The sequence below is a fragment of the Pomacea canaliculata genome, linkage group LG1, assembly GCF_003073045.1.
Source record: "Pomacea canaliculata isolate SZHN2017 linkage group LG1, ASM307304v1, whole genome shotgun sequence".
Classification (NCBI taxonomy): Eukaryota; Metazoa; Mollusca; class Gastropoda; order Architaenioglossa; family Ampullariidae; genus Pomacea; species Pomacea canaliculata.
The window spans coordinates 34,521,964-34,536,429 of record NC_037590.1 but is presented as its reverse complement, the minus strand read 5'-3'; the positions used below and the strand labels follow the sequence as shown (position 1 = coordinate 34,536,429).

The 14,466-nt window shown below is 37.8% G+C and overlaps 1 protein-coding gene across 1 annotated transcript; it reads right to left on the bottom strand.

Annotated features, from left to right (window-relative positions):
* Window positions 1-742: 742 nt before the first annotated feature.
* LOC112563881 (FK506-binding protein 2-like) lies at window positions 743-5,687 on the bottom strand. Its single transcript, XM_025238316.1, has 4 exons — window positions 5,342-5,687; window positions 3,502-3,647; window positions 1,493-1,623; window positions 743-1,056 (listed from the first exon to the last, which is right to left on the bottom strand). Exons 1-4 carry the CDS (start codon window positions 5,554-5,556, stop codon window positions 874-876), a joined length of 675 nt encoding a protein of 224 aa, XP_025094101.1. The 5' UTR covers window positions 5,557-5,687; the 3' UTR covers window positions 743-873.
* Between the last annotated feature and the right edge of the window lie 8,779 nt (window positions 5,688-14,466).

Here is a 14,466-nt window from a genome sequence, read left to right as displayed (position 1 = left end):
TTATAGTGCAGACATTTATTTCTGAATGTGTCATGGTTTTATTATTGTCTACCTAGTATTACACATTTTTAAAATATTGAATGATTGATGTTAAAAATTAGTAACAAATGCAAATGCTTAAATGTTTTTAAGTTCTGGAATATTGTTTTTTTCCTTATAAGTTCTTTCCACATCTTTCAGGAAAACACTTCTGGGTAAAATTTTTGTATTTCTAACCCTTTTCTATTATTTGTAGTGCTAAGAAAATAATAGCATAGATTTTACTTATGTAAGGCACAGAAAATGTTAAAATGACATTCACTTTCAAAGGAAAATGCACAAATTCATTTTCTTCCTCTTTAAAAACACAAAATCACAGGTACACTTCAAACATGCATTAGTAATCCTCAAAATATTATTGGTAAAAAAGCAGTTCTGCACCACAACTCACATGGTGTTCATTGGAAGATTTTAAACTAATTTCAATGTGAAATACACTTTTTGTAATAATGTCGTGTTAATTCCATTGCTTTTCTGTGGAAAGACATTTTATGGGTTCTATGGAAGATGTTTAACAGCCATTGTTAAAAAAAAAATGTAGCGAGTTCTAAGCTGTACTAATCAAACTAATTCATTCTACATTTAACTTTAGAATTGTCTATATTCAGAAAAAAAGACAATCTGATTGTTTTGTTTGGTGAATAGCCAACAATTTTACCATTCAAACATCCCATACAGAAACAAAACAGGCATATTTTTTTGATAAACTCTTCAGGGTTTTTGAATCAGAACTTTCCTCGTGAAAAGATCTTTTTTTTTATCTCTATCTCCCTACATCTCTCTATACCTCAGAAATTTTAAAAAAAATTAAATGAAGCACTAAATGAAATGGCCCTAAAGCTCATCATGTTTTGGACCACTGAACTCTTCATGAGAAATAAAGCCATCTTTGTCTTTATCTTCATGTTCAAAAATTTGAGACACAATAGTATTGTGTTGCTCATCATTAACATCTGGGGGAGGCCCACCTGGGACGTTCTGTGCACTCTTGGCTTGCTCCTTCAGGAAGTTAGACACCTGAGAAAAAGAACACAACCAAATATAATAATCCAAGACAATGTGTGGCTGTTTCTTGTACATGTAATAGTAATGTTCTGCACAGAAGAACATGTACACTTACGAGAGGCATGGCTTCTACTGCTTTAACTTATGTTTTCGCAATAAAAATTTGGCATTTTGTTCTCTATTCCAACAAGAAAAGGCCAGTAAGCCTTATTGAGCCAACATTTGATATCTTCAGATGTTTGCTAACAACTTTCACTTATTCCATACAGATTTATTATACACTCAAAAATTTTAAGCACAGCAATGAACAGATCTGAAACCTTTAAGAAAACTGACATGCTTAGGTGTGTTACATGACTAATAGGCTCTGCATAAATCAAGCTCTACTTCCCAGGATAAATAGGTTAATGCGAGTTCCCAATTATTGTGTTAAAATACTTCTTCATACCTCTTCCTGAGAAAGCAGCTGATCTCCATTAGCATCAATTTGCTTAAATACATTAGGCGGAACAGCTCCATCCTTTATGTCAAGAAGTTCTACTTCAAATGTCAGTGTTGACATGGGTGGAATAACTTCTCCTGCAAAGCCCATTTTATACAACTTTTAATGATTTTCTTTAGTTGCCCTTTTGCCTTTGTTGATATAACCACACAAAAGAGAACAAAAAGTGTGAGTGTTTGTGTGTGTGAAAGCAAATGTTAATGCCAGTGAGAATATGTGTTAACCTGTCTACATGGTATTGACTACATACGTAACATATTGGTTGGCGAGGAGAAAAACAAAACCCAGGCTTTGAAGGGATTATTAAGGTAAAATAAAACTGTTTAGAATCTAATAAAGAATACTATCATTCTGAATTTCATCTATTTTCATGTCTGTTCATATGCAAAAAGTTGAAGGTTATGTAGGGTGTTATGTTAAATAAGAGAAATTATGCACGTTTGTTTCAACACAGTCTTGTTCTCTGGTACTTTATTCATTTGGAAAAATGCAAATGGGAAGGTCTATTTTAATCAAGATTACAGATGCAGACAAAACAAAAACCCAACGTGGCATCGCTCAGTAAGCGTGTGATTATGATGATGACAATTACTTGTTTCTCAAACATCGACTTACTGATCTGTCACATTTGAGATTCCATTCTGCTTGCTTGCAATCATAGCTACAAGCATGGCTTTCTTTTCCACTTCATCCAGAACCAGTTACAGGCTATTTTGTACTCTAGACCACTGACATATTCTGCACTTTGGCAATCCCCTTCCCCAATAAACCAGCCAATGATATCACATTCACTAGTACAGGTTATCAAATTTAAGCTAGAAATGTGATTTAAAAAATCACTAGTAATAACCCTGGCAACACAGTTCTCTTCCCATTAAATACTGATTTTCCTAACCTCTGTGCCCCTAGTCAAATGCCTTGCTTGCTTGCCCAGTGGTAAAACCAACAGCCCTGCCTACTTCCTTGAGACACACACATATATCACATGTATCCACTCACAAACTCTCCATAACAGGTGCTCAGTTTCTAGACATCAGGGTAGAAATTTTTTAGTATGAGAGTGGAACATAATAGGCTTTGAGATAACTGGACAGTTTAGCAAACTGATTGACTGGTACATGATAGCTGGAGACAGGTTGTACATCTGTTCATATGACACCTATGACCTACTTTTGATATAACATCTGCACTCCACTACGTAGTTACAACAGGCATTTCTCTGCTTTAAATTATGCTTATATTATAAACCTATAATCTTTTGCTTTAAAAACAAAGCTTATCTTCTCCTAAAAGTCAAATAAAGTGTTCCACTTAAGCAAAAATATGAAGAATCAAGTGTGACTTATACAAATTGAATAATTTAACTGATCCCCAACTCTGAATATGATTGTTATATTACAGTCAAACTCCACAAATTGTTGGTTTACTTTTTTAAGTCCATTATCCATTTAAAACGAACCATACATCTTTCAGACAAAAGCCACCACACATCTTGTAACAACTAAAATGATAAGTGAGCTCGATTGTGGAGCAGAAGGTTGCTTATCTGAGGCCTGCTTTTGCCTATAGCTGATTTATTAAGGGAGGCAAAGACTGAAAGTGGATGGAAAAGAAGGGAAATAGGGAACTGAATTCCACCTTCCACATTCTCTGTCCTTGACAAAGTAAACAGCAAATGTTCACTGCCCCATCTGCACCTAGGCTATGGGACATTTTATCTTTACTTTTATCCAATAACCTACTGGCCATACTACAACCAGTTTCAGTTTCTTGGGTAAAGAATATGGAGGAGAAAGAACAAACCTTTCTCTTTGTCACCTGTGTGGTTTGCTGCTGTGAGAACAGAACTTTTCCTGCCATAAGCACTAGTGAGCTTTAAACACCTAGCCAAATCCAAACGAGTTATGGAATGTGCTGTTATCATTATCTTTATCATCATATATTTCAATTTATACCTGCTCCTTGTTCTCCATACCCAAGGCTGGGGGGTATTGTAAGTTTTCTTTTCTCTCCAACACACATATCAAGTAGTCCCTTCTCCCATCCTTGTATCACCTGGCCAACTCCCAGCTGGAACTCAAATGGCTGGTTTCTGTCTAAGCTGGAAATTTAAAAAAAAAAAACAAAAAAACTTGAACACACTTATGAATTTCAATCATTGGTATGACCTGGCTAATCTGCATGTCCATATACCTTGTTTCATGTTGTTTATTTCTCTCTTAGCAAAAGATGAGAATTTCACAAAAGAGAAAAACATCACGGTAATGTTTCAAGGTATTTATGATGTCAAGCCAACGGTCAGTGTAAACTGCCAAGAGTATTAATACATGTACAAAAATATTGATCAACCACATGGAATTCATATTTGCTATTACAATCAAGTCTTAATTGTTACAATGAAGTCTCTACTAGACACCTGCATCAACCAGGATAATTTCATTCTTGATGTGAGAAAATTTTTAACTATTAATGCAATAAATAACTGATAAAATACATACGTCATTATCAGATTTTGTATTGTGATTATTGTGTCAATAGCTTAGTTTTAAATATATTGAGAGCAAAAGCATACATTCTGCATATACATAACTGCATTCTTTCTCATAGTTTTTGTAGCAAATCCCTTCGAAAGTTAAAGCTATGTTCCTCTTGAAATTGAAGGTTTTGATGTGCAACAACCATCACCTCAATGAAGCAGAAGAAGTTGCCTCCCATGTTGTCAGTAGTTGAATTGTGGCCAGAGAGCATAGATGTATACTCTCTGGTGTTGCTACCCCTTAATTTCTTGCCTCACACTACCTGGCAGTGCTGCAGTAAAGCGACACAGTGAGGGTCGAATTGTTCTGGTTCTAAATCTCGTCTTGCGCATTTCTTCTTCGATGTGGATTCGTTTGTTTAGCCGGTCGTTGGAGGTGTACTCCCAGCTTCCGTTCCCTTCACCGCCCCTCCCCTTTCTAGCATCATTACTCTGTTACAACCTTCATACAAAGCAACCGTCCAGCTAATGGACTAATGCTACTTGCAACATTCAGCAAAATAGTCTAAGCTAAAGCAAAACTGAAAAAAATACACATAGCATGTCGGTATTCGGCAAAAACTGAATCTCTGGGTTTGCTACTCGATTACATCCGTGAAATAAATTTAATTTCAGCTAATTCAAAATAAGTTCTCACTTCTAAAATTATAATGAGTATCACTTAATATATATCCTATGTAATTTAAGCCATGTGACTGATAAAGCCTTAAAATTATGCTGCTCACAAATGTATCACTTCATCTATAATTTCTAACCCATCAAACTCCATAAACTTTTGAAACATTTTTAAACGTGCATTATGCTAAGAAAATTGAACTCTCGTTTCAAACCTTTACAGTCAGACTCCATCGTGTCAAATCTTTGTCTCATTGCGCAAACCGAAATCATTTCAGAAATGCAGCTGACTTGGAATATATGTTATAAACGTCGCACAGTTCACACTCTGTTGTCATGACGCTATCTACAGTGTTGTATGTATTTAATTACTCCTTCCGCAAATATTGATATCCAAGTTTCGAAATGCAATGAGTATAATATGTTGCTGTTTTCTTTGGTTGAAATATCAAGTAGAAAGAAGAGCATTTTATCCATATAATATCTCTGACAATATGCTGCATGGCATGTGACGTGAAAACCGACACCAGCATAACGTGCTATAAACTTTATCACTTTGAAATCCTGCAAGATAATTCGCGCCATGATTATCGATTTTTCATAACGTGCAGCATTGAGAGATTAAACATTTAATTTGCACTCACCTGGAATCAAACTTCACACCAGTGGCTGTTAAAGTGCCGGTATAATGCATGGACAACATGTCATGTTTTTTAGTCTTCCGTTCGCATTTTTCTGGCATGAAAAGAACTTCTTGAACAACTTTTTCTTCTGAGGAAGCGTCGTCTGCACTTGAAGGCAGACCTAAGAAGCAGACGATTCCAATACATGCAATCAGGATAATTCGCAAAGTGGCCATATTGTTGTCACTTTAGTTACGAAGACACCGTTCTCGAGTCGACCGACCTACAAGGCAGACAGCGAGGCACGGGGCTAGTTAAATACACGCTGTACTCGACGTGGCGATTTGTCTTCTGTCGAAACACAAGCGGAAGTTGGCGAGGGTAACGCGTGGCTTGTATTGGCTGTTTCTGAGTCACATGTCTCCCGTCGTCTGCTGCAGCAACGCAAAGAGGATCACCTCTGTGGTTCTAGCATCAAATTAGATATATACTGTACCTCTTAATGTACGAATAAAGGGAGATGAAAAAAAGAATATGTACTGGTTGATATCTCTTTAATCAAGCACTCCTTACAGATTATTATCCAAAAATGTGCATGGAGACCGCAAAACAGCTGAGATACATGGAAATTATAGTGAAGCTCATCTATTTAAAAAAAAACAACAAAACAAAACAAACAAACAAACAAACACAAAAAAAGAGAAACAGAAGAAAGAAAACAGACAACGACGACGGAGACAAAAGAAATGAGAAATATTACAAGCCACGAATGTGTAATAAAGGTCATACACAGACATCAATTAAGAAAACGTGGATGAAAGCACTGCGCGCTTTTAACGTAACTGGCACTTTGTCGAAGTATTACATTCTTAGTATGATTTTATGTTATATAACAGTTATATTTTGTTAAAAGTTGAATGTATCTGGCAAGAATTAATATTCCAGGTTATATTTGGTAGGGGCGCTCTGCTCCGGAATATTTTTATTTTTTGCATTGTCAGATGTTACCGCTGGTTCCAGGTAATTACATGCACCGACTGGTACCAACTGACGAGTGATTATGCTGGTCCTTTAGCGCTGGAACTGGTAGTCGGAGGGAAACAGTTGGACAGACGGAGCAGTTTACTAATTTCAACCCTTCAGGCCTGTCTTGAACGGTGATAGGCAGGTCCCGCGTGGAACGACCAACTCAATCCTACGTGTTTTCTATGTCCACCTCGGAGTCGACCTCCCTCTAACAATCTTCGAATGATATTTTAGACAGAGTGCGTGCTGAGACGCATGGCCGAATCAGACAAGCTTAACTGATGCGAGAAAGGGTTCCATGTTCCGAACGAAATCATTGGTTTTGCTCTTCCTGTACGAGATTTGCAGCAGCCCCTTCAGGCTAATGGTCTCGAATACCTGTATTTTCCTCTCTGTCTCGGCAAGCATGAACAGTTTTATTTGTGCTGTTTCCTCCGGTTCTGAAAAAAATGCTACTACAGCACGATAAATGCAGACTTTCATCGTCCGAATAATCCGAAATGTCGCTCATTTTCTGTCTCTGTGTTTGCTGTTGACTGCTGGCAACGTTGTGAATGGTGTACTAGCTTGATGTACATCGTTGATCGCAGGTGCGAATCACATACTTTGTTAGCGGATAATTAATCAACGGATGGGTTTTGGATGCTTAAATTTACAGGTTAGTTTTATACAGCCTATATCTACCGGTATCTGAAAAAAAAATTGCAAACCATTCAGGCTGTTCGCTTTCTGCAGCTGTGCTCCTGGTAAAACTGCTGCACAAAAGAAATTGTGCAATACAACTTTTACTCCGAGCAAACGTGGGCATTGTTGTCATTTGAGAGAATATTCTGTGAGTCAGAGAGAGAGAGAAGGAGGAAAAAGCTAGTGGCAAAGTAGAGAGAGAGAAGGGGATCGGGAGGCGAGTGCTTTTATCTCATTCTCCTGAAGTTTTGTGCTGAATATATATTCTGTCAGCCTGTAACGTGAGGTGGTAACATCAGTTTATATGTTTAATTGTTTCGCGGCACTCGCTGTGCATGAATAAGCTTGACTGATCGAAAGTTGACAATAAAGTCACAGCTGGAAGAGTTAGCAGCAGAAAGCAACCCTGTCAACGCCGCGTACCCTGGCTGGTTCTTAATTAAAACGAATCGCTAGGCGCATGCTTTCTTTCTTGTCGCCATTTGAATGTTGTCAATCGATCAATATATACAGGAAAATACAACAGACAATGATTGAGCTACATAATACCAAGCCTGTCTAAGACCGTTTGCGGAATTATGGATTACCTTACTTTCCCCGAAGGCTTTTTTTCTGATGCCGAAAATGAATAATTTGCGAGACATCAGACGGAGCTGTCCACCTGGTGTTGTCATTATCTCTCTGATTTCCTTGTTACGAGCAATTCATTTGCACTGTTTGTGTCTACAGATCAAGTGATACCTTGAATTATCTTTCTCTCTCTCTCCTTCCTCCGCCTACGTTTATCCATAAACTAAAACGGACACCCAACTTAGGCAACACATCTCTGAAGGCTATAAACTTTGAAGAGTTTAAGCAAAGTTTGCAACATGTTAAAGCTCTTTGATAGCACCCACTTACGCAGAATGCAAATACAGCTTTTTTCTAATTTCTACGGCTAGCGGCCAGTGGATTCTATTAAATTTTATTCGAGGATAGAATGACTCGATAAAGAACGTAAGCGTGACAAGAGAAGAAAGCATTAAGATTATTGTGGTGTACTGAAGACAGTTAGCCTATGTGGATGAAAAGAGACCATAAAAGACACTGCTTAAGGCTAAGAAAGAACTTTCAAAGCCGTGAATACGTTGATAACAGCTGGAGAGGTTCACAAATATTTTGGAAGAAAATCAATCAAGTATAAAAGAAACGCTCAAACAGTGCAGAGGTTTCCAATGAAATGTATGAAAATGTTCACTATTTGGGTAAGATATATACTGATTGGGAGGTAGAAGATTTACCTATCTGTAGCAACGAAGGTGATGAACTTGAAGATATTACGTATGTTGAGGTTATGGCATCTATTAATCATCTTTAATATTATAAAGCTTCTGGTATAGATGGCCTGATACCAGAGATCTTTAATCATTGTACCGATATTATTATTCAACCAAATATTCTTCACTGGAAAATACCCCGAGGCCTGGTCAAAAACTGTTATTCATACAAACCATTGCATTAAAAAAAAAAAAACCACCTCACAGTAGCTCACTTTCGCTCACCCTGAGTTACGAAGGAGGTTCTCGATCCGAAGAAAGGGCCCTGGAGAGAGTGAAGACGCGCAACTCCGAAGAAGAGACCGAATACAAGATGATCAACATTGATATCAGGAAATGCCTCAAGCCTGATGCAGGGAGGTATAACCAGCCCTCTTCTTTTCTCGATGCCGCTAGATCGAGGCTCCTACCGACTTCATAACGGCAAGCATGGTGTCCAATTATTCCAAATTTAACAGATTTTTATTCTCTTATTTGCTGAAGACTAACTCTTGTGTCTGACACTCCTAGAGAGCTGCAACATTAGTTTGACACTTTAGCAAAGAAAGTGCAAAGACATTATACATTAAACTTAAAAAATCCACAAGGCTGTCTTTTAGAAAAAAATATTTAGTATATTACAACAAAAAACCATACAAGAGTTATTGTGCGAAACAAAAGCACACGATGATCTTTACAGAAGCGGGCTTGGGTTTGTATGGGAAAATCAGAAGGAGATGGGATGGAAGACGTTGAATGGTTTCTCCGAGTGTATGAAGAAAGGTTAGCTGATTGTTTTTCATAAAACTGGCACGATCACGTATCTAGCGGTGACAGATTTACCGTGTACAGATTTTTTTAATTTGGTGTTGAAAGTTATTTCGACCGTACGCCTACAAAACATTCTGATTCTATTAAGGATCGGTGCTTCTGAGATTCGCACTCATAAAAATAAATATTCTCCTCTCAACGTCGAGTTTCTTTGATGCCTTTATGTAACACTAACCCCGATGATGAGGTACGCTTGTTATTCTTGTGCACATCGCTGGATTTTTTGATCCACACTTTTTTTTACCTAAAAATACTTGCCACAATGTACTAAAAACAATCATAGTTTGCAAAATGTTGCTTAATTCACATACCATGGACTAAAACGACGACTGGATATAGTTAACACTTGATGTAATATATGTGTCTACAAGAGTAAGTTACATGTACTTTTTTCACTTTATAAACGTGTTTACTGTGTTTAATACTATATGTGACGTGTTATATTGCTTATACTGTAATGCAATCAGCAATGCCATTGCATGGCCACTCTAATACTAAAAGTTCACGAATCTAGTTGCAAAGATCAGGGACCTAACACTAAAGAAGTGTTCTGATGGTGATCATAAGTAAATATTGCTTTATCTTTCTTTAGGTCAGCAAGGGTGCACAGCACTGGAAATAGAGCATAAAGTATCACAAAAACATGAAAGTGACGAAAGGGCGGTATCTAAATATAGCTATAAAAAAAGGGAAAAAAAAAAGAATTAAGGTTGACAAACATATGAGAGCTTAAAGACACGTGCGAGTAAGTTAACAGTAAACTTTGCATGCAGCTAAATGAGGAAGAACTAAATTTTTAGGTCGATAATTATGTATCAAATTTTTTTTATATTGTTTTTACTGGTAAAAATAGTCAGTAGCCAGCTGTAACTTCTAATAACAAAGGCAACGATGGAAATTAACCATCTAACGAAAAAAAAAAAATTCCAGGAATTTATCTTATACAATTTTTATCTGAAGAAGATTACTTACCAGTCTGTCGAGTGAATTCAGTTTAGACCTTTAAATATTTTTTTAAACAGTCGAAGCTGCTAAATAAAGTTCAGTTCTGTAGGGCTGTATTCCAAAATTATGTTTCATTTTCTGGGCAAAAAATTGTTCTTGAACACGACAACTTGAGAGATATTTCTGACTCGAAGACATGCATAGATTCCCTGAACTGAACCACACTCATTGTTACAAACAGTTTACACGCAACGGAGCTCTCTAGTATAGGAGAGTAATTTTTTCTGCTTTCCTAATGGCAGGTGAGAATGACGATGTTCTAAATCTTGAATTTTGTAAATGTAATTTAAATAAATTTTGTAATATAAAAGAAAATAAAACGTATCTTATTTGAAACTATGAATAAGATGAGCTTTTAGAAAAGGAATTACAGTCGGACCTCGATAAGACGAACTCAAAGGGACCGGAAAAAAAATTTGACACGGAGTTTTCGATTTAGGGAAAATGGCGTAATAGGCGCAGGTTAATCAAGGACAATGTTTTTTCCGGCTGAATTACTGTTTTATAACCGTTTATTATATTATCGTTTTATACGGATGCATGTAGTACAGTACTGTACTACTATCGAAGAGTACAATCAAACAGGTTAACTCTATTCAGTGCTCGTCCCGATAAGAGACTGACAAAGTTGAAAGGAAAATGGGTAAAGCGTCTTTCTTGAGACAGTTTGGAACATAGTTTGGAACAGTTTGAGACATAGTTGCGTCTGGTTGGTGATGACTCAAAATTCGACTAACGGAGTTGGAAGCCAAAAAATCTTCGAGTTAAGGAGATCTAAAATACATTGGTCTTATAGAATTTGGCCGGGAACTAACAATTAGTTCGATATAGGGAGGTTTTCGACTTAGGGAAGGTCGACTTATCGAGGTCCGACTGTAAAATAAAATAATCTGAACATACAATGAAAAGCAAATCATTTTCTCAATGTTGCACAATTCTGAGCAGTGTTCCGTTTATTCTGTAGCCCCGGTATGCCCCCGCACTCTCTGTACGGAACAACATAACATGTACACTTTGCACCTTAGCTCAAAAGATAACTGTCGATAAGCAGCTTGTGGGGACAATATGGTGGCAGTAATAGTAGCTCCAAGGAGTTGTATGACTATCTGAATAACTTCTAGAAAGTCAGTATTGGAGCCGTGGTCGTCGAGAATCGGCTTTTTTATTATTATTATTTAGATGATGATGATGATGATGGATGATGTATTGACGGCTGTATTTTCCTCACAAACTACCATGCAAAAAAAATTTGCTCAGGCAGCCAGTCGTTCCAAGTCGCAAGATGATCTTTTCCAATCTCCTAGTGTACTATCCTCGAATGGAACGTTGCTATACTTTAAGATTTTTTTTAAATTAATTCAATTTTTAAATTAACATGGAACGCAGTCAAAAGGTATCACTTATTGCTATCTACCACTGCTGTGAAAGTTACAAATACTATCGTTCTTATAGTTCAGTACGAAATACAGCGATGCAGTATGAAATATTATTCAATATTTGAATCGATTTGTACACCATGTTAAAATCACCACCTGGGGATCTCGTTTGTTAAAGGCATGTCTATCAGATCTGCATGAAAAAGCAACTCAAGTAACCTTGTCATTTAGATGATGAAGAGCTGATTTTTAATTATATTTTTAATTTCGCAAAAAAGTTTCAGTGAATCGCAAATGTTTCTATTATTCTGTTAGGGTGATATTAATACCAGTTACGTTGTTACGTGCCATTATGGCGTGCAAAAAAACTGTCTTATTTCTCCTTCTCCTCCTCGTGCCCTTTCTCCTCTGTTGCTTCTTTTACTCTTTTATTTCTCCTTCTCTTTTTACTTCTTCATCGCTACTTTGTCTTTCTCCTTCGCTTTTTTTTTCTTAATTCTCATACTTCGCTCTTTCTTCTTTCTCCTCTTCTATTCCTTCCCCTTCTTCATCATACTCATCTTTCATCAACCAGTACGCCTTGCCTCGTAATACCAGGCCTGCGGGATGACTGAACCTCCATGATTTCTTTCTCCTGAAAGTGTCTATAAGGGTAAACTTTCAATGAATGGGGGAGGTATACTGCAGGCAGGTTTGTGTATGGAAGTGACTTAAAGGTGGTCCTGCAACGCAAGCCTGATCTTCACAGCCACGTGTCTCAGCTGATGAAACAGTCGACATTATTGATCACGATGTCAGTCGTGATGGCGCATAGCCACAAGGTTATCACGTTCTACAGTTAACGTTCAAACGAAAAAAAAAACTTTTTTAAGGGAGGATCCAGCTTTTGCTCTTCATTGGTTGCATGCTTCTGCAATGTTTGTATTATGGGGATGGGTAAAGGTTGGTGTGGCACAGAGTGGAGCGAGCAGAGACAGAAAGTTGGATGAATAAAGCGTGGAGAGAATGCCCTTATGTGTGTGTGTGCGTTTTCTTGAGGAAGAAGCGATCTGACATAGAAACTTTCATGTCTTTAAATGACACTTACTTGTTTCAGCAAAAACAAAACTGGATCACAGTGACATTTCTATATCTTTAGATGTCATTTATTCCATTTTTCCACAAATGTTTGCTTAGACGGAGGGAGGGATATAGAGTGGAAATCATTCTTCTATATTTTTTTAATCCGATGCTGTCGTGAGGACGTGGCTAGTCGGACTGCACTTACCATCGCAATAATATTATTATCCATTTCGAATGGGACTCGCGGGTCTCGAGGCGTTTCATCTACATTAATGTTGCAAGGTATTAAAACTTGATGTATTGCCGCCAAGGTCCGTGTGACAAGGTGTCACACATCTGTCACAGTCTACATGACGAGGCAGGACGAGAGCGTGTGCCACGTCACAAACATCTAGCGTCTGCCTAGCAGCTTCCCACCTAAAGTAGTTCATGTACCAACAAACAAAACAAAAAAAAAAAATGTGAAAATCAAGCAAGTAATATATGTAATTCATTGACAACTACCTTTGCGAACAGCTACTGCATTAGCCTTTAGTCTAATTCGTGGATGGCCAGCTGTGAACATTAAGCAAACGATGGCTTTCGCTTACAACCACCTGCGAGGACCGAGCATCAGGCAGCAAGTCTAATTAATGTAGGATTAGATGTGATCACCTCGCTTACAACCACCTGTGAACACCAAGCACAAGAGTATCTCATGCACGACAACCTTTGAACATCTAGCAGCTAGTCATGCTCAAACATTTGACAGCACCAGGTACACAATGTGTTATGAACCATGACTATTGAACACCGAGACCATGTACGTCTCTGAACATAGAGTACTTATGTGAATACCGAAAGCCTAATGCATTTCATGTACAGGCATGGCCACTCCTAAAGACTGAATTCCCAGAAGTTTCAACAGATAATTGAGAAATAAAGTAGCTGTTTTATGTATATATTTTAATATTTTCATAATGTTTCTTTCTTTCTCTCCTTGATTTTTTTCTCTCTCAGTTTATTTGTAATGGAATATTTCTTTTGCTCTTTTTCCTCACACAAGACTTTTAAGTACAATTTAACTTGTGTTTGGCACACAGACATAACCCTAACCCAGACACACAAATGACTGGTGGCCCAGTGACCCTAAGATGTGTACAGACTTGACGTTTCGCGCCGTCAACCGAATTTCGTCAGCACTCCGTGTTACCTACCTGATCCCTGTATGCTGACGTATCCGTCAGAGAAAATTTTAAATCCTGGAGCTGAGGGTGTAGGTGATTGGCTCGGGAGTGGCGGGGTGAAAGAGCGAATGGGTCCTTCTCTCTAGTTTTTGTTGCCGTGCAATTTATTCAGGCAAAAATGAGAGTCTGTCACTCTGAACAGATATCAAAAGAACTTGATCTCATTTTGCTTCTTGGAGCTGCCATCGGGCAACTAATGACCTAGTGAGAACGTTCGTTTGGTAACGGAAGCTGACAGGTGTAAAAAGCTGTCACCAGCGGCCATAGCTTGTTGCGCCCTCAACAATCCTCTTTCTCTGTTACTCTCAGCACCTCGTGGGAATTTCTGTCCTTCCTGATGACTAGCAAGAAATACGCCTCTGTCGACATGAAGTTGCACCGAGACTGAACCCGCGTTTCGTAATTTCTGCTGTTGTAAGCAGTCAGGTTGCTGGTGTGACACCGGGGCGTCAGCATGGAGGGCAGCTGGGATAATACACAGGAAAGTAACTGGGATGGCATACAATTACACAATTTCTTTAAGGATGTAAATTGACTTATTATGTCTCGAGAGCAGTATTATATATTGATTATTGATTCTTTTCTCTTATGCTCCATGCCAGTGTATATAATGCGTTAGGGTTATTTACGTTATCTGTTGA